Below are 26,200 nucleotides of genomic sequence, written 5' to 3'. Positions count from 1 at the left end.
ATAATATAGTGTAGAAGAGGAAAGATATAGGAACACACTAAGTCCTTTAAATAAATGATCAGGAAATTAGGCATTGTGAATCCATTATTTGGTTGCTTTGTAGTCAGTCTATTGGGAATATTGAAAATGGAGTTTCACTTTAATAGCTAGTCAGCTGACAACAGCCAAATTAAAATGAACAGAAGTATCAGGGATTACTTTGAATTGAAACATAAAGAGACTTAATTCTTAATAGAATAACAACATTAACTGGTGATATAAAGAACACTGTTCAGTAGCAGTGAATCTTTAAAAAGAAAATCATCACAGATTTGCCCTAAGGAACTATAAAAATACATTATAATAACAAATGAAATGGGATAGGGTTACACAATAAATTGAATTTCTTTCATTTTGTGTTTTAAGGTAGTTGTATAAATTTCTTAAAAATTGCCTCAATCTAGTGTTAGTTTATGACATTAAATTTATTGTTTATGAGGAACAAATATTATGGAACCACTAGATGATATTAAAAATGAAATTGAATCTAATCTTATTCAATTTTTGTTGTCTTTAAAAAACATTCTTGATGTAATCCAAACCCACTCTAAGCAAATTGAAATAATCCTCATTAACTTAAAAAAATATTCCCCGGAAGACTGATAGTGGTAGCATGTAGTAAGGGAGTTGAGGACAGAAAAAGGAATAGAAAGACATAGTTTGTATGGTAATAAAATGCGTTCCTCTTACTTAGAGTTAGGGGCTGCCAGATACTGAGAAAATTTAGAAACCATGGAAAGGAACAAAGACAAAAATTTCCTTGCAGATCTGAGAATAAAAATTGTTAAATGTCTGAATATTTTAAGAAGCAGCTAATGGTTAAAAAAACAAGTTTGTTGATGTTATTGCTATTTTATTTTGTATATGACAAGAAATCATATTTCTTAAGATTTCATTGACTTATACTGCTTGAGACTATCTCAAGGAGACAACTAATGACTAATATATTTGTAAATAACATTTTTTAGGTTTTTTCCTGTACATTAATTCTAATCTATTACTACATATGGGAATATATAAAAAAACTGCAAAATTGCTAGGCCACCATCTTAACTATATTACCTGATTTTTAAAATTTTCTTTTTCAACCAGTTTAAGATACTCATGAGTACTGGAAAGCAAGTGATATAACTCTGTAATAAGTAAATTCATTACTTGGAACCAACTTCTAAAAAAAATATTTTCATAATGAGAGGAATTATTAGAGTTGGCAACCAGTGTTCTTATAAGAGATTTGCTGGAAGTCAGAAGGGAATTTGTTTCTCTCAAGAACCTAGTATGTGTTAGATACTTCATTATCCTGTTTCTCAAAACAATCTTTAGAGAAAAATGAAAAGCTAAGACATCATAAGATCACTAAACAAGGAAGTGGTAGATATACTTACATCTGATTTCAAAGTGACTACTTCAAACCACTCACCTAGTGGATAAAACTCTCTTATTTTTTGCCTTGATGAAGTAACTTGTCCTTTTGCCACTGAGTTACTCCTAACCATGTGATGTATGGGTAAGACATGAATGCTCTTAAAAGAACCAATTTTCTAACAAGGTACATGGAGTATAGACATCCCTCAAACAAAATCTCATACCCATGAAGGGTCTTTAGAAAAGAATAAGTGAGAGAAGATATTTAAGTAATTATTCCCTTCAAATAGATCTAACTCAATAATCTTATGGGCTTTTGTGTGTGCGTAAGGGAAGGACAAATAGAGGGCTCAAGACCCAAAAGGAACATTTTAGTTTAGAATATTTAAAAGGATTTGGGACTTGGTTTATTTTAGTTATTTAAAGTATGAGTCAAAAGAAATATGTTGATATGGCTGTGCTCTGTTTATTCTAAAATACTGAAAATACCATTGATAAATTCTTAAACAATTCTAATTTCTGATTCTTCCAGTGTTTAGGCTAATTAATAAGGAATAATTTTTTAAATGCTTGGTATCAGGGAGGTGAAGAAGGTATGAGATGTATAATTTGCTTGAGTGGTTAATTTTGGGATTAAGAAATGAGGCACAATTGACAAGTCCTGCTAGATGATGTTCATGGAAAGAAGCCAAATTCTTTGAACTCTGGGAATCATTCCTCTCCCCAGGCCTGTTCTGGTTTATCTCCAAGACTGATTACTGTTACTGTAAACAAACTCAAGCATTGAAAATCACTTTTCAATTAGACTTTTTTACTTCCAGGGTAATTTAAAAAAATTGTGTCTTAATAAACAGATAAGAGAATAAGAAAGTGGCAGAGTAAAATGTGCTAAGTAAATATATTTATAGAAATGAAGTTTTTTTCTATTTAACTAGTGTTACATTTTATAAAATGGCTGGAGAGATTTCACTAGAAAATTAAGTTTGGAATCATCTAACTTAGGATATAGGCTGTACAGTACACATGAATTTGCTTTGGAGAATTCTAAGGGTATTTAAAAAAGATAGACAAGCAGCAAAGAGTCTCATATTGGACTGTTGGGAGGGATAGAAGGTGCATGTTAAGAATTCTGGACAGAGAAAATAGTGCTTTCAAACAAAAGTCCAAAATCAAAAGTCAAAGCATGGAAACTCTGAATTGCAGGCGTTGCTTTGCAATCAAACTGTTTCTCAAATAGGCAACTCTAAGAAGCTGACTTTGGACTGAAAGATACCAGGTGTTTACCTATGTATTTAATGATGATTAATGACTCTCATTAGCAACCAGGAGATGCTTTTCAACATAATAATGTACTTTGTTTTCATAAAGCTTAAACTAATTTTCTAGTGTTATTATTTTAAGTTTATGTAGTATTTTAAAAATAAACATAAAGAAAATGTTCTTTTAAAAGTTGGCTGTAGGTTTAGTTAGCTGGAAGGTGGAGAAAGGGTGAATTCTTCAAAGGAGAACACTGTTCTTTGATTTAGGAAAAAAAAAAATTAAGAAAGGAAAGATCCATTCCCACTTCCCAACATCACCCACCAGGAAGCTCAGAGAAGTAAAGAGTTAAATTGTTCCGCATAATAAAGTAACAGGTATTTTGAGACCTAGCTATATACTGGAGGGGGTGGGCGAAGGGGAATGGGAAATGAGGGTTGAAGATCCTAGATACAGAAGAGATTAAAGATGAGGAAGGGTTTGGGATAAGAGAGGGCACTGAAGAGATACATGCAATTATAACTGTGAAGGGGATTATCAGGAAAATTTAGGACACTAGGCTTATTCACTTTTAAGTTATCATTAATTGTACAATACTCCTCTATGGCTGTCCCTTGTATTATAATTTTTGTGAGAATGAAGGAAAGTGGTACTAATAAGGAGTAGAGCAATGCTGACAGAGGGCGCCAGCCTCATTCTCTCACAAGTGGGATTGGTTTTTGGGAGCAGGATTCAGAGCCAGAAGTGAAGAAAAGCATCCCCAGAAATTCTTTGAAAATTTAAGAGAGACTAGAATTCCCTCTGTAATGCAGCATAGGGCTCAAGTCTTTGTATTTGGATATTGAAGGATAATGAGTGGTGAGAACTATCTGGATGATAGATGCTATGAATTGTACAAATATAATAAATTGTGAAAATAACATATTTTCAATTACCTTTGCATCATAACTCCTGATATTAATACAAAACAATGTTAAGTCCAAAACAGGAAATTCTAAAATCATACATTTGACATATATGTATTCATTTAAAATGTAAGATTAATTATGATGGATTGACAAATATGTTTATTTCTCAAATGTAATGCTATAAATTTAACAAATTAAAAATACAGACTCAGTCTTTGTCCTATTGTTCCAAATCAGTATAATTTTTAAAAGTCATTAAATGATATAATCAATAATATCATGGTGTATTGCATATTCGAAAACAAATAGAATTCTGAACAATAAAGTAAGATTGGTTAATTTGAGTTCAACATTCATGAAACAACAATATTGATGAAGATTTGATAATGAATAAATGATTTCCAAGTTTTCTCAAATTACTGTGGCAACATAAGCCATGTCAATCACTGAATAGAGGATATGATTTTAACATAACAACAACAAAAACCTATACCAATTATTCTAAAGAAAAACTCTTTTAAAACATGTAGATGATTGTTAAGTGGGCTGAATTGTGCCCCCTAAAATTCATATGTTGAAATGTTAACCCCCACACCTCAGAATGTGACAATATTTAGACAAAGGGCCTTTTAAAGAGATGATTAAGGTAAAATGAGATCATATGGGTGAACCATAATCCAATATAACTGGTGTCCTTACAAGAAGAGGATATTAGAATACAAAAATACACAGAGAGAAGACCATGTGAAGACAGTCATTTACAAGTCAAGAAGAGAGGCCAGAAGAAACAACCTTGTGGACACCTTGATCTTGTACTTCTAGCCTCCAGAACTGGGAAAAAGTAATTTCTGTTGTTTATGCCACGTAGGCTGTGGTACTTTGCCATGGCAGCCCTAGCAAACTAATACAGCCATAGTAAGGTTGTGTAGGTCATAGTAAGTTAGTGTTAAATTAAATTAAATGTGGCTTAAAGCTGCCTCTGTACTTTGAATTTCTGCATAGCAAACTCCAACCTAAGAGTATATCCTTGTAATAAATAGCTGAGTATCAGCCAATCACAGTAGCCAAGCTTCCGCGGATCACAGCTGTCAACTGATCAGATCATGTCCATATAAGGCAAATGCCAAGCTATAACCAATCAAGCTGTTTCTGTATGTTACTTCCTTTTTTCTTTCTATAAACATCCTTGGGCACTTTGTCAGGAGGATCTCTCTGAACCTATACTGGTTCAGAGTGCTGCCTGATTCATGAATTGTTCTTTGCTCAAATAAACTCTGCTGAATTTAATTTGTCTAAAGTTTTTTTTTTTTTTAACAGTGGGATAATTTCATATGAAATGTTTAATACTTTGCATTTGTTCAAAATAGAATATGTTGTCTTCAATGCAAATTTTAACATTACTGTGGATAGACAAATTCAATGAAGACCCCCTTGAGTTATGGAAGGACCATGTTAGGTTTGTAAAATTCAATCATCAGGCCATAATTAATATATTCTGCTGTATTTATATGTTTATCATGTAGATGCAATGCTTAAAGAGGTTTTGAAGAAAGGGGTTGGACAACAAGATAACAATATAATTGGGAAATTATATAGATGATTCTATTTTGATTTGTGAATTGTGATCCAATAATAGACCAGCAGCGCCATTCTTTTAACTTTTTAAATATCCAATACTACAACTCTTCATGATATAGATTATTTTCTCAGTAACACTAACTTTCCTAGGGGAAATAAAAGGTCAGTGCCCAATCATTAACATACACTGCTTGACACAGCCATTTTCAGAAGGACTTGTAAGTGTAGGTATACGGATAGTGTGCATAAATGTCTTAAGCTTCAGTCCAGTATTGATTTCAATGTGTTTACAGGACCCTTGCCTCTTGAAACCTAGCCCAGCAAAATTCACAGGTCACTCAAAATATAGGACAACTAAACTCATTAAGTTAAAGGTCGCATATTCATATTTCGGTGGTGTGCATATATATAAAGCAAAAAGGTCAGTCTTGCTTATTTCAGTAGTACTGATATAGCATTAAACAAATAGAAAATTAACTTGAAAACAAGCTGAAAGGCTAAAAAGGGGCAAACAGTCTGAAGCATTCAAGGCACAACAATGGCTAATCACAATAAAATTATACATTGATTTGGTAAATGAAACAGAATTTCAACTATTCTTTTAGATAATCTTTTCCTTAGAAGGTAAGAAAAATATTTGCAGAGACCTTTCAAATGTAATTTTGATAGAGTGTCCAGGTTCAGCTTCAATCACCCACTCACAATTCAAAGAGTCTTTATAGTATCCTGGCCATCCTGGTGAGAGAATCACTCCACTGGGAGCTGAAAAATGGCCTCCACATGGAGCTGAAAAACGAAATCAGAGAACTAGTAAGAACAAAACTTTTAGAATAAATTACAGAAATTATTCTTAGTGCTAACAATATTTTTTAAAATAAATGTCTGCATATGCTTATTAAATGCTAGTTAGTACTATTTTTTAAAGAAATAGTACATCTAGTCAATTACTTCTGTTAAACGATTATTTTCTTAAAAATGTAATTTACTTTTTAATATATGAAATAGCTACACTTAGCATGTCAATTAATAAACTGATCAACCTCAAATCTCTAAATAATATCCCTTAAATATATTCTTGTGTCTCCCTCATCTTCTTCATCTCCAAAGCTTGAAAAAAAACACATAAGTTGTTAGTGTTGGTTTCTTTTTCTCTCATTTTCTGATTTATGTTATCAAATTCTACTAATTCGTTTTAAATCATCTAAAACTTTGAGCTTCCTTTTCCCAGAATTGCTACTACAATTTAAGCCTTCATTGATTCAGTCTTTCATCTTATTTCTCATATGCTAACACATCTCTTGCTTCAATCCAGCTGTCAGAATAACATCCTTTAAATTATAGTTTCGTCATACCATTTCCTACATACATATTCCCTTTCTTAGACATGTATTTTAATCTCTTTTCTTTTTAACGTGAATTTCAAATATTCTGCTTATCATTTCAAATATTTCATCCTCTGCTTTTACCTAAACTCACACACCTTTGAAACCACAATGATATAATTGCATTGTAGTTCCAGTAAATACTGATTAGGTCATTTAGTGTACTGATTATATCCTTTTGGAGAGAAGTAAACCAGTTTTCTGAAAGAGCAACTTGCCAAGGTTCACAAGACTTAAAAGTTTCAAAAGCACTTTCAAGTCAACTTTTGTGAAACAGGACCTCAAAACTGGTCCTTTTCCATTATTTCCTGTGCTGGTAAGTGAAACCACCATCCATTCAGTTGCATAAACCAGAAAACTAGAAATATTCAATTTTCATATTTCCATTATCCTTATCATTTACTCCTACATCTAATCCCTCCTCAAACTCATTCTTGTTTCTCAGCTCTATGGCTGCCATCTTAGTTTAAATTACCATAATCTCATCCCTAGAGTATAGAAATAACTCATAACTGGTCTCTGCATACACGCTAACTATCCTCCATGTTATAGCTAGAGTGATTTTTGTTTAATCCACAAATCTTACTATGCCCTTCAATGGCTTATTTCTGTGCTGACCAATAAGGCCCTGTATGATCTTGCTGTTGCCTATTCCCTGGGCTACACTCTGAACTTCTCCCCTTCACTCCACAGCCCACCTACATTAGCCTATTCTATTTTCAGGAAGTACACACAGAAAAAAAAAAAAATAGAGCAAAGAGTATTTGAGATAATGGAAATTATTAGGAAAGGGGGAAAAAAAGACTAAATGTATACTAGATCATTTCAACACATTAGAGACTATTCCTAATGACTGATCATTTGATATTGTTTTCCTTATATTTTCCCATTTAAACTCTCTCCTATGTGCTTATATTTTTCCTTGCACATTTGTTTCTTTCTGTTTTACCTTACAGAATTTCTAAAACCTATTACTCTAGACACTATTTTTCCTATTTTTTCTTTTTAAAATAACTTGATAGAATCCAAATAAAATAGTAAATATGTATAAATTGGTCTAGGAATTAAGCATTACTATAAAATTTCCATTTGGGTAAAATATTTTCTATGTGAAGCTGCCAAAAGTTGTTATTTGTAAGAGATAGAATTTTCATAAAAAACTAAATTTCCTTCCTTAGTAGAATTTAATTTTGTTTTCTAAAAAGCATTCAAAGGAGGCCATTTTCATGAGGATTATTTACTCTTCCTAGTTATGATGACTCATAATTAGGTTTCCTGTGAGGTTGTTATGCATTTCAAAAATAAAATTATGTGCATAACAGTCACTTAAATTACCATATTGTAAAAGACAGAGCTAAGTATTTTAGTGAGAGAAGGTCTTGAAAATATGGAGTTATTTCTGACAGAAATCTTTAGTAAGTATATCAGCAACTCCCATTGTTCTAGGAAAGTATTTGTGCATTCAGTCTAATTATCATTAAAAGAGGTAATTAGTCATAAAATTAACAATTGAGTAATTGGCCATAAAAGTAAAGTACTGATTAAAAAGTAAAGTACTGAGAAGCAAACTGGCTAGCCCCTCAGTCCAAAATGTGAGGGAGGCAGAGCTAGGAGGAGGCTTTAAAGTGAAGGAGTAACATAAAGATGCTATTACTGTATGTTTCCTGAAAGGGCTTTCCTGAATGGCAACCCTGTTAAAAAGTGGGTCTTCTCCTACTTAACTTAGGACATTTTTTGAAGTAGCTTCTTTCTCCCACATACAGGGTAGGAACTCTCCAAAAGTATTATTCCAAAAGTATGTGAACAGACTCCACAGAAAGTGTGAAGCCTAAGAGGAATGAGACATGATCATACGGGTCAGTTAAAAAAAGCCTTATGAGCAAAGTGATTCTCAGGCACATGGCAGGAAAACGTAAGCATGGAGAAGCCGTGGTATAGCAACAGCAGAAGAGCATGGAGTGAACAAAATGCAAGAAAATATGTGAGCCTAAGTGTAGAGAAAACATTCAAGATGAAAGAAAAACAGCTATAGAACTTGGACCAAAGTAGAAAGCAGTAAGTATATAGAGCATAGAAAGAAAGAAGTGAGTTTTGAAACAAAAACCTAATATTATTAATAATAAAGATTTTGTTTGTAAAGAGAATCCTAACTGCACTATGAGTAAGAATACAAATAGAAAAACCAGTCAGTTGCCCAAACCTTACAATTTTGCTATATGCATATATTGCCTATGTTATTTAATTAATAATTTTCTTTACACAGACTCACTTTTATTTTAACTTATATCTCTTGACTTGGCAAAGCAAAAATAATCTATAAAATCATAGATTTTATGTACTGGCTATATTTTCTTCCAAAATGCCTGAAAATAAATAGGTAAGTATTGAAATTTAAGAGATACTTGTACATTTATCACCTAAAATACGATTCTATATCTCCAAGTGTAAAGGTACTACACTTTAGAAAAGATTTCTCTAAAAGACAATACCATTAGCTGAACAAAGAACACTTGGAATATATAGAAAACAGTGTGGTACACTTTCCTAAGCAATAAAATCACTTGAAGTATTGGGGTGGGAGTCTTGTTAACCATGTAGATTTCTGAGTCTCACCTTAAAAGTACTAGAGTTGCATTCTGGGAATCTGCATTTTAACAAGTTCCCCATAGGTGTCCACTAATGTTTGCAAGTCTTTGAAAGCAGTAATGACTGCATAACACCAAGACACCCCCATGAACCAGTTCCTTCTTGCTCCTCCACTAACTGTAAGTTGCAGCAACAAAGAACCAGTTGACTTTCCCTCATACAGATTAGTATTTCTTACTTCCTGCCTTGAGTTCAATCTCTCTTCTCTATTGCAATAGTCTTAAATAAAGTCTTACTTGCCTTTTTAACTCTGTTGCTGAAATGTTATTTGACATACAGATGCTTCCTCAATTTATAATGAGATTTTTACTTCTGATTGTTTTGACTGAATGATATTTTCAATTTTTGATGGATTCATCCTGATGTGGCCCCATCATAAGTTGAGGAGCATACTGAACTTACTGCACCATCATAAAATTAAAAATTGTAAGTCTAACCATCATAAGTCAAGGACTGTCCATAATCATGAAATGGCGCCAAGAGGTGAATCAATTAGCAGAATAGCTTTCTTCCTACTAATCTTTCAAGACCCAGGATGACAAAGCATCTGCTATTTTCAATATATGACTTCCTGCATATTCTTGGAGATTATTTCCTTTTCAGCTAGCAAGTGAATGCTAGCCATTTCTTTAAGTACTATAACTGGCTAAGACAGTTATGGTACTTTGTAGTTTAGAGAGTGCTTTATATAAATTACTTAATTTGATTTTTTTAAGAATCTTATGGCATAAAAAAATTCTGGCTTCTTTTGCCAGTTTTACAGATAGAGAAAAATCATGAAACATATGACTTGATCACAAACACAGACTTAAGTAGTCACAGGGCTGAGACCAAAATCCAAATTGTAAATTCAAAGTTAGTAACTACTTCCATGATAGATTTATTGAACTAATTTTTCAAGAGGGACATTTATTTAAGCATTTCTTACTCTCTTTACCATAGGTTTTGTGAAGGCAGTGATAGATGGAACATTATAAGGATAGAACCATTCACTCCAAAGACTTTTAATATTAATTTGAGGTTCCAAATATTCCATTTTAGGTGTGTTGAAGTAGTAACTTAGTATTTATTTATTAATTTAACAAACATTTATTTAGTTTCTGTTACTGTGATACCGTGCTAGTTGTTAAATTTTTTTAAAAATCCACATGATATTATATCTGTCCTCAGTGATACACAATTTCTAGGTAGACCATAGTTCATTTATCCAGTTTTATTTTTCTAAAACCTGAAGAAAGTCTGTAATAAATAATTTGAGTTGGAGCGCTGGCTCATTTTTGTGTTACTTTAAGAATAAAGTACACATTCAAAATAGCCAGTGTTGCTTAAGATCTGTATGAAAGAATCACAAGTGCTTCAGATTGTATTCAGATAAAATTCCCTTGAATAAAAATGCTACAGAATTCTGACACTCCACAGCAGGAGATGCTCTTTCATCTGAGAAATATCATTTAGGTGCTCAGAAGGGAGTTGGGGACCATGAGCTCAGTTTTGATCACAGTGGATTGGCAATGAGTGAATTAAAGAGGTGAGCCTTCTAGCATTTGGTCTGATAAATAGCCTTTCTGTGGAGTTGTGCTTGATAAAATCTAGATGCCACCTCAGGTACTATTAGACAATGACAGTTCCATTTCTTTCCTTTTTTTTTTTTTTTTTAATTTGGGGTTTTTGGTATGGTAAGTAACCACGAGCTCTCTCTAACCTCGGCACACTAGATGATGGTTCCAAAAAAATTATGAGGAACAAGTCATGTCTGAATCTAGGATAAAAAGAGGAAGCTAGAAACACAGAAATTAAAGGGCCAGAATTAGAGTTGCAGTTCTGTACGTCCTTCCATTTCCCCTCCTCCTTTGCCTCCCCCATACCCAGTTCCATAAAGATTAGAAGCAAAATCCTCCAGACAACTATTAGTTTCACTTATGGTAGTTCTCCAGGATACCTAGAATTTAATACTACTTAAATATGTAACTAAAAGAAGGATTTATTTTTAGATATAAGTATGTATACATGTGTGAACACACATTCTATGAGAAACACAAATCAATTCTGATCTATGCATCAGATTGTTACTCTAATTGCTCCCTCTAAAGAATTCTCTCTTAAGAGAATGTAACGTCTGAGAAGGGCTTCCTTTCCTCTGAGGCTAATTGAGATTCGAGAGAAAACCTCTTATCCTCAAAGGGAAAGTTCATCAGGCATGCAAGTCCAGCCTTGTCTTCAAACAGTTCTCCAGAGACTTCAGTCCCATCCTATTCACTCAAAGATTTCTCTCAGATATCCCATTAGGGAGTAGGAAGGAGCATAAGCCCTGTTATGCAGGGAGTTCTCTGCTGAGGGCAAGGAAGTTCTTGCTTGAGGAAGCATTTTATAGAACATTCTAAAGTTGGTGGAGCAAAAACAGAACAGTTTCTTTTTCTTTTTTTCTAATTAGTGCCTTCAAATATACACTGCCAAATCTCTCTTTCCTTAAAGGACATGTTGGGGAAATCTTCTAATTTTCTTAGCACTTCCACTATTAAAAAACTTGGTGCACTCAATTTAAAGCTCTTATCTCATTCCCTCCATCCACCCACCCAGGCTGCCTCTGTGAGTAGTGGCCAGAGAGACTTGAAGTGTGGGAAGGAGCATGCAAAAGGAGGACCAGCACTTGCTGATTCACTCCTCCATTCACTTCAGCGTTTAGAGTAAAGTATTGTCTCCCTTTTCCATTTCATCCCCTTCCTTTCCCTCTTTGCTTCCTTTTCCTGCATGATGAATTAGGGTAGATCATGCTGTCATAGTCCTCTTCTGGTGGTTGCTGCTTCCCTCACAAATCATGCCTGGTCACTGGTGCCTTCCATTTGTCAGGTATTGAAAATGTTTGTTCTCCCATAGGAAGAACAAGCAAGTTGTTTGTGAAGGCCAAGAGTTGGGATGGTGGTTTCTCACTGCACAATTCACTGATATAGGGGAAGCTCAACCTTTTCCAGTCACTTCCCTCCTCCCACCCCTGGTAGAACACCCTATGGTCTGTTGCTGGATTTCCTTTACCTGGTGGCCCAGCCTGGCTTTCTCTTTAGTATTCATTTGATGCATAGGAAACTCATATCATTCACTAGCCACATTGGTTTGAGTCAGACACTTATCCCTCTTGCCACCCTGCCAGCTTTTCACTAATTTCTTTTCTCTCATTCAATAGGCATAGAAGGAAGATTAGCAAGTTCACTGAATAAGCAAAAATCCACCTGGGGATTCTAGTTTGTCTTTCACATAAGCATCTCTATGAGGGATTCTCTTGGAGCCTGTTCCCTCAATGTAGCTTAAAGATAAGGAGACCAGCATCCTCCTTCCTGTAGGGAGATGTATGAAAAGCTAAACAACTATGATTCCAACAGTTACAGATAGATAGGTAGACAGATAATTAGATAAAAAATAGGTATGAATAAATATAGATTTCCCTTTCCTTTTGCTGGTTATACAAATTGGAAGTGGTATGACTGAGGTTATGACTGAGATAAAAGAATCAGAGCCCACTTAATAAGCCCTGGAGGGGGTGTCTGGACCTCAATTTTCTATGGAGAGGAATATTGAAACTTTTTCTTCTTAACCAAGGATCTAAGTTGCCATTGCTAAAGCCACAGGAAAATTTGGCTCTACACTTTGTTAGTTACACATTTGCTCTTATTGTTTTCCTTGACAGGAAGGCTGCAAAGATAACAATGTTTGAAATTATTTTAAGTCTCCACAAAAAGAGGCAACTTTTCATTGTCAGTCTTAATTTAGCATCTTAATTAAATCATCAGCTTTGAAACAATAGCATTCGACTCTCCCAATGTATTTCACTAAATGCAATCTTCTTTATCTACAAAGCAGCCCAGTGAATGCATTATATCCTAATCATATTCAAGACCATGATCACGTAATCCAGAAGGCCAATATTCCATTTCCATTTTTGTTGGGGAGTTTGCTTTTGATTAAAGGGGACATTGCTGGCTACAGTGCAGTGGGCATGGGAGGCAGAGAGCCAAGTATAAAGGAACAGAGAGGCAGATAATATATAGGCATTAGAGCCTTCTGAGATTCAGAGGAGAAATAATTATTAAGAAATTAATGAGTGGGCACGGGTGAACTGAACTATAAGCTATTTCTAAATTTAAACTGCAAATCCCAGTATTTGCATGGGATTTGAGAGGAAAAGGCCAGGTACTACTCAAGAAAAAATATTGCATGGACTAAGTCTTTTTAGAGAAGAATGGTACATCATTTTTGCTGCTGTATTTAGAAAAAAAACTAAAAAAGAGCAGGGGCAGACCATTAGGGGGCTTTTGCAGTAATCAAGGCCAGAAACAATGGTTGTTACTGGGACCAAGATGTCAGTAGTAGAGGTAGTAAGAAGTAGTTGGATTTTGAATATGTTTCAAAGGAGCTAACAGGTTTTTCTGATGCATTTGGTATGGTTGTGATCAAACGAAAGAAGTCAGGGATGACTCAAAGAGTTTTGGCTTGAATTACTGAAATAATGCAGTTGCTATTAATAATAATGGAAAAAGTCTGTGAGAGTAGTAGGTTTGGAGTGATAAGGGGAGATTAGATCAGTTTTGAATAGGTTAAGTTTGAGATACCTAATAATCTAAGTGGAGATGTTGAGTAGGAAGTAGAATACATGAGTCTGGACTCAGTGCAGAAAACCAGACTGGAGATGTAAATTTGAGAGGTATCAATACATAGATGTTATTTAAAGTTAGATACTGGATGAAAATCAGCAACAGAATGAGTGAAATAAGAGGAAAAACTATCAACTACCTGGCTCTGGGACCCTCACTCAAACAAAGATCACAGAGATGAGGAGAAAACAGGAAGGGAGATTAAAACAAGCCTGAGTAATAATATTGATAAAATAAAATTTAATAAATATGTAATTTTTAGACTTATCTAAATTATTTCTTTCCATAAATAGTTAAATGAATTTCTAATTTTGTTGAGGAAAATTTGATTTAAAAAAGAAAATGACATGGATTCCAGATTTTATAACAAAATAATGTATACACTTTAACCTAACTCTCATTTTTGAGCTGCAAATAAACTCTTCTCAACTTTCAGTCTACATGAGTACAGTTCAGTAGCATTCCTTTTTCAAAAAATGACATTCACCAATGAATAATAAATTTTCATACCCAGGAACTGTTTCCTTGAATGGCTGCAACAGAGATAGGAGAATTAATTTATGTCCAACTGTCTTGCTTTTTAAAACAGAAAACTCTAGATGACTTACAGCTCACTGCTTGACACCTAGGAAGAGAACTTTCTTATTTTATTCTAAGTCTCATGGCATGGTATCTCTTTCAAGTTCTTTTGGGATTCATTGGCTGGCTTATTACTGGCAAATACAGAAGTGGGCATTTATAAAGTAGAAAAGCAACTCAGAGAGTAGCTTGAAAAGATGTGTCAGAAATTTGACTCCTCTCTTTTTGTTTTTTTAAAAAAAAACAGTACACAATTTCTTATAATGAGGTGGAGAATGTTCTCAGCAAGCTCCCAAGGACACGGAATCTCAACTGAAAACCATTAGAACTGAACTAATCTTCCCTGGGGATGGAGTACAGTAGAGTGGATCTTGTGTTAACTTGAGGGTTATGTGTGGGGCAGGGAGGTTGAACATATATTAGCAAAGGATGGGCCACAGAAAGGGAAAATACAAAGGAAGAGAACAGCTTAGTGACAAGAAGATTGTATACATGCATGGAGGAAGAGATAGGGGAAGAAATGATGATGATGATGATGATTTTTATATGTAACAGCTACCTTGAATGCAGGTGAGGTGAAGGAAGAGATGACATTATTAATAGGATATATGAGAAGCTTTTTGTTTACTTCATTGTTTAAAACTTTTTGCACAAAAAAATTCATTGTATAAAATCCCAACTCAGAGAAAATCAAAGTAAAAATCTCTATTATTTATTGACACTTCTTGAGTAACTCTGGTCTAATTCTTGAGTCTGCATGAATCAAATCATATAAGACAATTGAACCCCATTAGCAGCTAAATTATTAGCAAAATTATAGTGCCAAATGGAAAAAAATGATAAAACATTTGCAGAATATCAATGCAGAGCCAAAAGGACATTGTAGATAGTACTCTGAGATTGAAATGACCATATGGGGCAAGAATGCACAATTCAAAATTTGAAGTTCCAGCTAGACTCTAGGTGCTAGAGGATCAGACTTAAGCAGTGTTACACAACTTCACAAAAAGGAGGAAATCAAAAAACTTCTTCATGTAATAATCACTCTGGAAAATGGTTCTTAAGTAGGCCCAAAGGACACCTAATTTCTTAAGAAATTGGGGTGCTTTCTCAGAGGAAAAGAGGCTGGTGTCCCACATGTGATTTTTGAACTGCTCCACTGGCTTACCATATTCCTCAAGAGATTGGTTGCTGCTGTTGGATTTCCAATTAAAGTTACCTTGGGAACCACTAGTTTAAGCAATTTCTTTCTAGGAGGATGCCCTTTTCTAATGTCCATGAAGAAACTGTATGGGCCAACGGAAACTGCTGTCATTTGTCAATATCATTCTTGTATTATTTTTTATTATTGTTGCTGTTAATCAGAGAAATATTTATCTGTAACCATGTCTCTATAAAAAGTGGGAAAACAGATCTGCCGCTTAGTAGGGTAGCATGTTTTATTCAGCCCACCTAATTCATTTCTGTTACTTCCTTGCTCCTGCAAGCATTTGAGATTGTGATTTCTGATCTACTGCATTGGGCATTAGGTGCTGTGTGTGGGCTAAGAGCCACTAAACCTGCCATCTAGTGGCAGTCGGCCTCACCACCCTAGAGGACAAAAATTTCCAGGTGAAGTTGAGCTGAATGCAAATGTTGAAAAGAAATGTTTTGGTTATGTTACACTTACACAAAAGGTTAAAAGTACAAAAAGGTTGGAGGATCAGAAGCACCTGCAACCAAATAATCAGACTTAATCCCTAGTACAAAGGGGTCTCATGAATCTGGTGAAGCAAATCAGAGCTGAGAAAAATAAGTTAATTGTGGCTGTTTTTAAGAAAGAAGCCCAAGAAATTATACTCAAATCATTTTTTGTAGGAACAATGAGGCAGATATCTTTTGGCAGACAATGAGGCAGGCTGACAGGCCCTTGCAGTTGCCCTTCAGAGGGGCAGATTTAGGTGGGCAGAGACAAATTGGTTTTCCAAAGCCCAGTAAGGAAATCCCTCTGATAAATGTTATACCTTAAAATTTGCTTTCTGTATAACAATACTGGTTTATGGAAAATTCCAGTGACTAGAAATCTTCTAGGATTTTACTGAGTGATTAAAAGATTCCAGAATTTGAGGGTCTGGGATGGCTCTAGTTTGCATTGCTTGGTATAGTAAAGGAAATTTAATGGCCAATTGCTCCCTTAACAAAAAGAATTAAGTCAGAGTACCACCTTACTCATGTTTTAGGGGACACAAACACACATGTTTAGGTGAAGAGAAAAATAAAATCTAAATACAAGTGTCCCTTTTCCAAATTTCCTAGCACTTAGGCTTTTAGAAAAGACTTTGAAGGACATGAAACAGGAGAGCCTGGCAATGCCCTCAGAGGCCCTTGAGAGGAATTCTGATCATACTACATAAAAAAGTTAGGTTTAGGGTGCGGAAAGGAAGAATTTGAAGGGGGAAAATTCTCAAGAGAAAACTGCACTTCCAGAGGGCTGAACTTAGTGAGGAGGCTTACAGATACCCCACAGGGGGCCTGTGCTGTACTGAACAGAAACACAAGTGAATGTGGGAACAGTGGAGTTGTGAAGCGAGTACAGGGCAAGACAGGAAAAGCTGTGTAAGTAGTTGCTATGACTGGGAAAATCATGGAGAGAGAGAAAGAGGATTTTTAGGCAGATTTCCATGTGACATAGTACAAAAATCCCTGTGGCACCCCATTGAAGGAGATCTGCAATAACCATCTACACCATTCTTCATGGCTTTAGGATGTTTCTTTGAAGAAGATACCATGCAGAGACTGGCCCTAGATAGAGCCAGTTATATTCAGGCCACAGTCTCTGTGTGGGTGAAGGAGTCATTGTCTGTCATTAAACTAAGATGACAGTTTGTGGAATTCAAAGTGAAATGATTCCAATGCTGATTACAGTAACAAATGTATTTTGTTTTCCATTAGCATAACTAAAAGATCATAAGGCATTGAAAGGCATCTAACTTTTCTTCCTTATGGTGAGATTGGATCAACCCATTCTAGAGAAAACAGTTCAAATTTTCAGAAAGCCCAAATCTATCTGTGGTTAATGCATCAGTGTTGAACTTCAGGTCAGTGAATAAAATGTATAACCTAATTCTGTTCAACAATTATATTTAATGAATCTAAGTTCAGCTGTGGGATCACAGAACTGCAACAGATTATGATGTCATTTCTCCCTTTTGGTCTCTCAATCCTTATTCAAGGACTACAACAGAGGAAAACTGTCCTTTCACTTTTCTCAAAGATTTTCCACAGTTTTAGGGCTAAAGACTTATTGACATGTATGGATCATTAATATGCCAACATACCTAAACTTCTAGGCAATTATGATAGAGAGGAGTTGGGGTGGGGGATCCTGGCAATCTTTAAGTGGGTTGAAACCCCGAGTTTTCTAATCAAAACATTATACTGACTTCCCTTGTTCTATAAATTTTGATTAAAACAACTAACTTTATACTTTCTAATTTTAATATATAATAATCCATACACATATGTAACTTTTAACAATGCATTTGATTTTGGAATGTTTTTTGTGAAAAGAATAAATACAAGTAGAAATTTAGTTGTCTTAATCAGAACATAAAAACATAAATTTTAAAATTTCTTCTATATATAATATTTAATGTGAAGATAGTAAAAAAGTTTTAACTAAAATGTTAAGCATATGTTGGAGGCTATGATCGCGCCTTAAAAATGAATTGTAATAAATAATAAGCAAAATTTTCCTATCAAAATATGGAATATCTAGAGAACAAAGGAGACAGGCAAAGAGGGCTCCCAACCATAGTTCCCTATGTAAGTGGAGGTGGCTTTGTGGCAGATTCAGGAATAATGGGGGAGAAAGACGTTTGAAAATATGAGGGGAATAACAAAAAAAAAGCTTTCCTCAACTAGTATCAGGCTTTCATTGTTAGTACCTAAGTAGAAATGAAGCAAACCTAAAGGAAATCAATACAAACCTTAGTGTTTAAGAAACCAAATCCACCTGAGTTAGTTATATAGGCATTGCCAACAGTCTGCTTTGTTGGGAAACTGGCTTAAAGGGTGGCCTGGGATATGGCACAAAATTTGGCAAGTGCCACACTAAGATTTCTTCTGGCCTACTCTAATTCTGTTTTTCTTGGCTCCAACCTCATCCTTACTGATGTTTCCACCTTGGTGTTGGATCCACAAACAGGCAGGTGAGCCTACTGCATGTCACTTCACTCACACACAGAGGAAAAAAATCTTCTTCAGAATCTTCATAAAGATTCTCTTTGGGATGTTTGGAGGGCTGATGAGCCTTTGTCAAATTAGAGTTCTGAATATTTTGTCTTATTTATTTTTGAAGGTTAAATACCATTTATTTTTCACAGTTAGTGGAAAAATCTCACTGAAATTGCTCACTCAATCAGTGATTCATAAAATTATTTATTGAAATCAATCTCAATATTTTCACCTCCCCCATGCAGCTAGGCCCCAAGCAGCTCCAAAACCAATAGCCAAGTTAGGCAAGTGGAGATCCAGCAAAAATCAGCAATTACCTGGAAGTGACCTCTGTGTCTGCTCATTGAGACTGAAAACAACTTCCGGTGCAGAAGACAGACTCAGATCATGTCACTTCCCAGCTAAAATGGCTCCCCATGAGCCCCAGGACAACTTTGAGACTACTAAACATTATTTATTAAAATTCAAACCATACCATGCTCTGGACCCCTTCATTCATCCATCAGACCCTCGTCTTTCTGTCCTCCACTCCAGTCATGATGAACTCGTGCTATTCTGTCTTGTCTGAAGCAAACTTTTTTCCCATCTCCTACTTTTCCTTCAAATACTAATGTAGGCTTTCCTGACAGGTCTGGGTCAAGAACTATGTTAAAAGAATGAATGGGCTCAGGTGCAAAGTATAATGAAGAAATTAAATAGCACTTCCCATTTTCTCTTTTTATTTAGTCCTTTATTGTGCAACTCCATTATATTTTTAAAATAATATCAACTACATAGTCATAATTATTGACAGAGTAGCCACCACTGAACTCATAACATTTGAAGTTTGGAAAAGAACCCTGTTGTCATCTAGTTCTGCCCATGAGATTACAAATGAGAAAGCCATTAGGAAATCTATCTATCTAGGAAATCTAGCCTAGGAAATCTATGAGGGTTGGCACTGAAGGAGTCAGCACATTAGTTAAAGACTGAATGGATGTTCTGATTAGGGGGTGGGGAGTGGGGCACAGGTAACAGGTCCCATTAGCAGCGCTAATGGTGTGAAAGAAGGAAAGAAAAGAGGAGGAAAGTGCTGATTGAAGAGGCAACTAGGAAAACATAATTACATGGCCTGGGATTCATTCATCATGAGACATTATGAAAATGTTCAATCCAATGAAAGTGAGCAATTTATGGGTAATGTTTGTATTCTTCAACTAAATCTGCTATACTTTAGGAAACTATATATTAAATATTCTCAATTTATGAGCTAGTAAGTTTGGTCACAAATAAGAAGAAAAACTGGGAAAATAAGAAAAAGAAGAAACTTAAAAATTATCAACTAATCATTACATGGAAATCTACTAAAGAGTGTTTCATAATTCTAGTTCATCTATTTCTTAGTAAAGTTCATCTATATCTTTCTAATAAAATAGATATGTATCCTTAGATACTATGTAGGAAGGTGAAATTAGAATTTATAATGTTAATTCCTACTGTGGCAATTCTAAATAAAGCACTCCTCCACACACATTTCTATACATTCTAAATTTATACACTATCTAATGTATATATTTTATTTTTAAATATGGTCATCTTTCCTTTTTAAAAACATAATTTGAGACTTTATGTGAATGTATTAATATGTATACAAAAATATATTATATATCTCCGAATATTGTATCTATCACACATGTATATATTACCCTGAGCCTTGTTGATTATATTTTAGTGGGAAAATAAAAACTGAAAGAAAATTTACTAAGCTATGCCTCCAAATATTACACATTTTAAATAAATGGCCATTTTAGCATAATTGTATTTATCATAATTAATAATTAACACATTTTTGAAAATTAAATAAGTGTGTACCATGAATAGCTAAAATATCATGGTATGGAAATGGAATGGAAACTATTAATATAAAGGGAACTAAAGCATAACTCAGAAGTGTACTAAAGAGAGTCTACACATGCAACCAGTATTTGCCATTTATTAATGGCAAATCATCTTTTAATGGAGCTCTTTTTAAAAGAGACCTTCTAAAAGTTTTCTATTTTAACATGAAAAATTAAAAGTGTAATTTCTTTAATTATAGATGTGTAATATGTCATACTAAGTAATATTTTAAGGTAAAGATATCAACAGTCTTGTAAAATAATGCCTTTGCCATTGTAGTTTCTAATGCATAACGCTGATGGGGTTATATTTCTCACTCACCATTACACTTACCTCCACATCTTGGAATTGGTCCACTCCACATTACTTTTCCATCCATAAGAATACATGTAATTGTTTCTGTTCCCTGGGTTTTAATAAATCCTTCTTCGCAAATAACCGAAATTGAACTTCCTAATTGAAAGTTGTCCCCAAACCGCCTTGCATTGATTGGTATTCCAGGATCAGGGCACTCATTATGTCCAAATGCTTTAGAACGACAAGCATAGAAAAACACACCAGCAAGCAGCATTAGCAAGAGAAAGCTCCTTCTATATTTTGGGTAAGAAAAAGTGATGTTTAAAAAGGTTATGCTTATTTCTAGAAATGCCTTTTATTTATTGTTTGTTTTAAAATTTTGGAGGGTGTCCTCTGACCATACTTGTTTGCCTGTGATGTGTAATAGGTGTGATTATTTTAAAATATGAATCGTATTCTAAAACTATAAAATTTCAAAATATAATTTTTTCTGCCTGTTTTTGGAGATCATTAGGCTAGCTAAGACTGCAAATATTTTCAGTATAAGCTGGTCAGAAATCCAATATGAATACAGAGCAGGTTAACTATATCTTACTGGAAACTTTTCTTGATTCACTCTGTCAGGAATAGAGAGGCTGTCTCATTGTGAGAATTAAAGTGAAATGTTTCAGTCTACTACGAAAGTTTTACAATTTCTTTATGATTTTTATGACATTTATTTTCTGCTAGTAAAAGGGAAGTGCGTTAACTCTTTTGCAATGACAGTGTTCTAGACACTATGATATGTTATTATCTCATGTAGCATTTAGAATAGCCTGATGAGGAAAATATTACCAATGGCCAATGTTAGAAAAAGTTAAGTAGTATGCATCTAGTCATAGAAATAGGCCTTGATAGAATTAAAATAAATCCTCTGGTTTGGTTTTTAATTTTTTTTCAACAACCTATTATGTCTTCAGTTATCTCATGTCTCTCAGAAGAATGTGAATTCTTGAGCTCAGGGCCACTATCTTATTCTATCTTGTTTCTCCCATGGTGTACAGTAAGCCAAGTTATAGCAAATAGCAAAAGTATAATGACAATGTGTTTCTTTGCATTTTTCATAGATTAAAGATTACATGAGCCATCCAAATTTTCTTCTTTATTCATCTGGATGAGTAATTATGTTTAATAATTTTTAATTTAGTATAATATAAATGGAAGAACATTTAAAGTGGCAAAGTCTAAATGTGTAAAATATCTTTTATGAGGTGTTTACAAGTTAATACTATATTCGTATTGCATGAGTACATGCAGTTATTTTAAATTTTCTCACTAATCATTATTTTGATATTCATAAATTGCATAATTTTATTATCCTCTTCATTTTAAGGTAAGCAGTTCAAAAATATTAAGGTAAGTTCTAAAACATGTAAAATTTTTTTGTAGGTACAATTTCTAATCATAGTTTTATTTGTGATTTAAAAGAAAAAAGCCCTCAATTTTCATCAAGCCTGGTTGCTCTAAAATATAATGCCCGACTATTTTATTTCAGAAAATAATGAATCTTAGTAGTAAGCATTAAAAAAAGGATTTGCACATGATCAATTAAATTATTTACTACAGAAACAAAACAAGGAATGTGGAAGCATATTTGCATAATACCCTGAAGCTACCATAAACATTAAAGTAAAAATATAAATGCATTTAAGACAAAATAAAACTTGTAAATAGATGCATATGCGTATCTGTCTTTACACATATATGCAAAATATTTTAAAAGGATTTTCAGAAAAAGCAGCCATTTTATACAAGTCTCTATGACACACATCGTAGCTAATTTAACTTTAATGATGTGCAATTTCATGTTGACAACTTATTAGTGACAGTTTGAAAAGACAAGAACTGTGTTTTATTATTAATTGTTAATGTTCAGCATTGAATAGATGATGGTGGGGGCAAGTGATGAAATCCTTTTTAAAGGGCAGCATGAAGAGCTGGAAACTAAATCCTATTGTTATGTGATATTTTATATTTACTTATCAAATTGGTCAACATCTGACACAGTGTGGAAGCTTCATGGAAAAGCAATAAAAATCACTAATATTCTATGGCTTCATTAAAACTTTTGCAGACAGAAGTATTAGTATATAAGGATATTAATCCACTAAGATTTTTTCTTCTTTGATTCATCTTTTCGTTGCAATTATAAGCATTTATTTGCAGGTAAATAATATTCATCCTTTTGAAATCCAAAAAAAGAATATGAGTGAGAGACAGTACCTAAAAAATTCCAAAGACATCTCAAAACTAAAGAAATATAATAAACATAACAACATGAGATGGAAATCTAATTGTTCGAAAGCCAGGTAAACAATAATAGCTAATGTGAGCATTTACTAGGTACTATGTACTCTGCTAAATTATTAGATTATTAATTATGAAATGTCCGATTTCTTAAGTACTAAGTTTGACAGCTGATATCTCTGACATTTCACTTTGTCACTTCTTGTTTTGTTTTTTTTTTCTTTCTTTTTTTATTGTGAAGGTACATCCTCATTCTTTCAAATGCACATTTTGGCTTATCTTTCAAAATTTCTTTTTACAGCAATTTTTGTGAAACCATGGATAAGTCAAAAAATTGTGTTATTTTTGAGTATGAGTTCCATTGTGGAACTAATGTAGTGCAGACAGCTTGAAATATCAATGAAGTGTTTGGGAAGGATGTGGCTAATTCATGCATAGTACAACAATGATTTGAGAAGTTCCATTCTGATAATTTTAATCTTGAAAATGAGCCCATGAGTGACCTGAGACCAAGGTGGATAATGATGAGCTGAAAGCTGTAGGAGAAGCAAATCCATCTCAACCTACACGTGAATTAGCAGCAAGGTTTGGCGCTACTATTCCAACAGTGTTGGACCATCTGAAACAAATCAGCAAGGTAAAGAAGCTGGATAGATGGATTCCACATGAATTAAATGAACATCAGAAGAGAAATCCTCTTGAAGCTTGCCTTTCAATGCTGTCACAACATAAAGGTGAACTGTTTCTACACCGTATTGTTACCTGTGATAAAAAATGGATTCTTTTTGACAATTTTAAGTGTTTGGCACAATGGCTGAATAAACAGGAAGTGCTGAAACACAGTCTAAAACCAGATATTCGTCCCCCCAAAAAAGCTAATGGTGTTTGTTTGGTGGTCCAGTGCTGGCATTATCCACTATAGCTTCATGAAATCTGGTCAATCAATTACAGTGGATGTCTATTGCAACCAATTGGATGAAATGATGAAGATGCTTGCAATTAAGCAGCCAAGACTGGTCAATAGAGACACGCCAATCCTCTTGCAAGACAACACTCAACATGTTGCACAAGCAATTGCTCAAACTACAGAGGCTGGACTTGGAAACTCTGTCATTTACTGAATTCACAGACCTTGTACCAACTGACTACCACTTCTTCCAGGCTTTGGAACACTTCTTGCAAGGAAAAATATTCAATTCTCAACAAGCTGTGGAAAACACCTTTAGGGATTTCATTGCCACTTGCTCTTCAGGCTTCTTTACTTCTGGCATACACAAGCTACTGTTAAGATGGCAAAACTGTGCTGATAGTTTAGGTGCATACTTTGATTACTTGTACTGCTTCTTGTTTGAGACATAATAAACTAACCTTTTAATTCAAAATCGGACACATCAGATTTAATGACCTAATATAACTAATGCATTATCTAATTTATTCCTTACAGCAACCCACTGTGGTTTTACTGATTAGTGCACTGCAGCTCAGTTATAAAATCTACAAATGGGCCGGGAGTGGTGGCTCATGCCTGTAATCCTAGCATTCTGGGAGGCCAAGATGGGAGGATCGCTCGAGGTCAGAAGTTCAAGACCAGCCTGAGCAAGAGCGAGACCTCCGCCTCTACTAAAAATAGAAAGAAATTAGCCAGACAACTAAAAATCTACATAGAAAAAATTAGCCAGGCATGGTTGCGCATGCTTGTAGTCCCAGCTACTTGGGAGGCTGAGGCAGAAGGATTGCTTGAGCCCAGGAGTTTGAGGTTGCTGTGAGCTGGGCTTATGCCATGGCACTCTAGCCCAGGCAACAGAGCAAGAGTCTGTCAAAAAAAAAAAAAAAAAGAAAAGAAAAAAACCTACAAATGTAACAAAGCCAAGATCTGAAGTTGTATAGTTTGACTTTAAAGCTAATATTCTTAATCGCTGAAGTATTTTTCCCCATAGTAGCATTGCAAACTCAGCTCAGTGGTCCAATGCCCCAAAGGTGAGGATTTTCTTCTCTATGATGCTTTTGTTGCCTTGTATATTTTTTATTTGGAGTTATAATTCTGTGCTATCATTATTTGTCTGAAGTCCCCTATTGGTTTATGAATACCTCAAAGGAAAGGTCTATTTCCCTTTTGTGTCTGCATACAAATAACAGAACAAAGTACATGATATATGGTAGGTAGGTTTGAGTTTATGCTAAGACACAATAAATATATTGGCTGATATAATAATGAAAAATATATTGGCTTATATGATTACATTTTAAACATATTTTCTTAATGTTCCTTAAAGACCTCTCACAAACAGAGAGAAATGTCATGATAGAGAGTAAAACATGGTTAGAAATGAAGGACTAAATGATCATCCTTGGCACAATTAGGCCTCTGGCTTGTGCAACACTAGAGCTGGTTTTTGTGATCCTTTTCGAGTTCTATTTTATAGAAATATGTCATATAGAAAAAGAAACTTACTGTTGTAAGTTATGTTAAAGCCACGTCCTGACATTGAATGGTCAGCTTGAAATTCCAATCGCAGTATATGACTATTACTTGTAAGATGGGAAGGCACCTCAGCCCCCGTAAAGGTTCCAAGAATTGGAGAGTCTGGAGAGTCACCATCTTTAACAGCAAGGAAGTCAAACTGGGATTCTAGATCAAAGTCATTGAAAGAAAGATGTATCCGGCTCCCTGGATCAGAGATTATTGTCCAGATGCAATTTAAATTATTTCCATACCCTTCTGGGTAATCGGGAGAAAGAACTGTTCCCATTGGTGCAGTGAAGTTAGAGAGGCAGGGAACTGGTAAAATAGGAAGATTATAAAATACAATAAATATTCAACAATAATATTTACCTTATTTTTTCATATTCTACAACTATGATAATTAGCAGCTTGATAAAGTAATATTAAACAATGTATTAATAAATTATCATATAAAACAGAACAAAAAGGTTACCATTTTCACATATTGAAAAAGGCAACTAGTACTTTGGATGAATTTAGGACTACATCCTTAAATATGCACAAAAATATAATTGGAGTAATAACCTTTTTGATATTTATCATGTTTGTGTTAGAGTGCTATATAAAGTTTTAGTTTTGGTGTTTAAAAAATATATCAGAGAAATGTATAGAGGTTTCATAGAA

The 26,200-nt window shown here is 34.3% G+C and overlaps 1 protein-coding gene across 3 annotated transcripts in view; it reads right to left on the bottom strand.

Annotated features, from left to right (window-relative positions):
• CSMD3 (CUB and Sushi multiple domains 3) overlaps nt 1-26,200 on the bottom strand; it is a 1,082,068-nt gene that overhangs the window by 369,616 nt on the left and 686,252 nt on the right. For all 3 annotated transcript variants that reach the window (XM_045561854.1, XM_045561855.1, XM_045561856.1), the window contains 3 exons: nt 25,526-25,852; nt 20,824-21,018; nt 5,795-5,933 (listed from right to left, as the gene is read on the bottom strand). In XM_045561854.1, coding sequence (XP_045417810.1) covers nt 5,795-5,933; nt 20,824-21,018; nt 25,526-25,852 — 661 coding nt within the window. The remainder of the gene's footprint in view (nt 1-5,794; nt 5,934-20,823; nt 21,019-25,525; nt 25,853-26,200) is intronic.

Source organism: Lemur catta, chromosome 9, assembly GCF_020740605.2.
Source record: "Lemur catta isolate mLemCat1 chromosome 9, mLemCat1.pri, whole genome shotgun sequence".
In the NCBI taxonomy this organism is placed as follows: Eukaryota; Metazoa; Chordata; class Mammalia; order Primates; family Lemuridae; genus Lemur; species Lemur catta.
The sequence above is the reverse complement of the archived record's forward strand: the minus strand, read 5'-3'. Positions and strand labels throughout refer to the sequence as shown.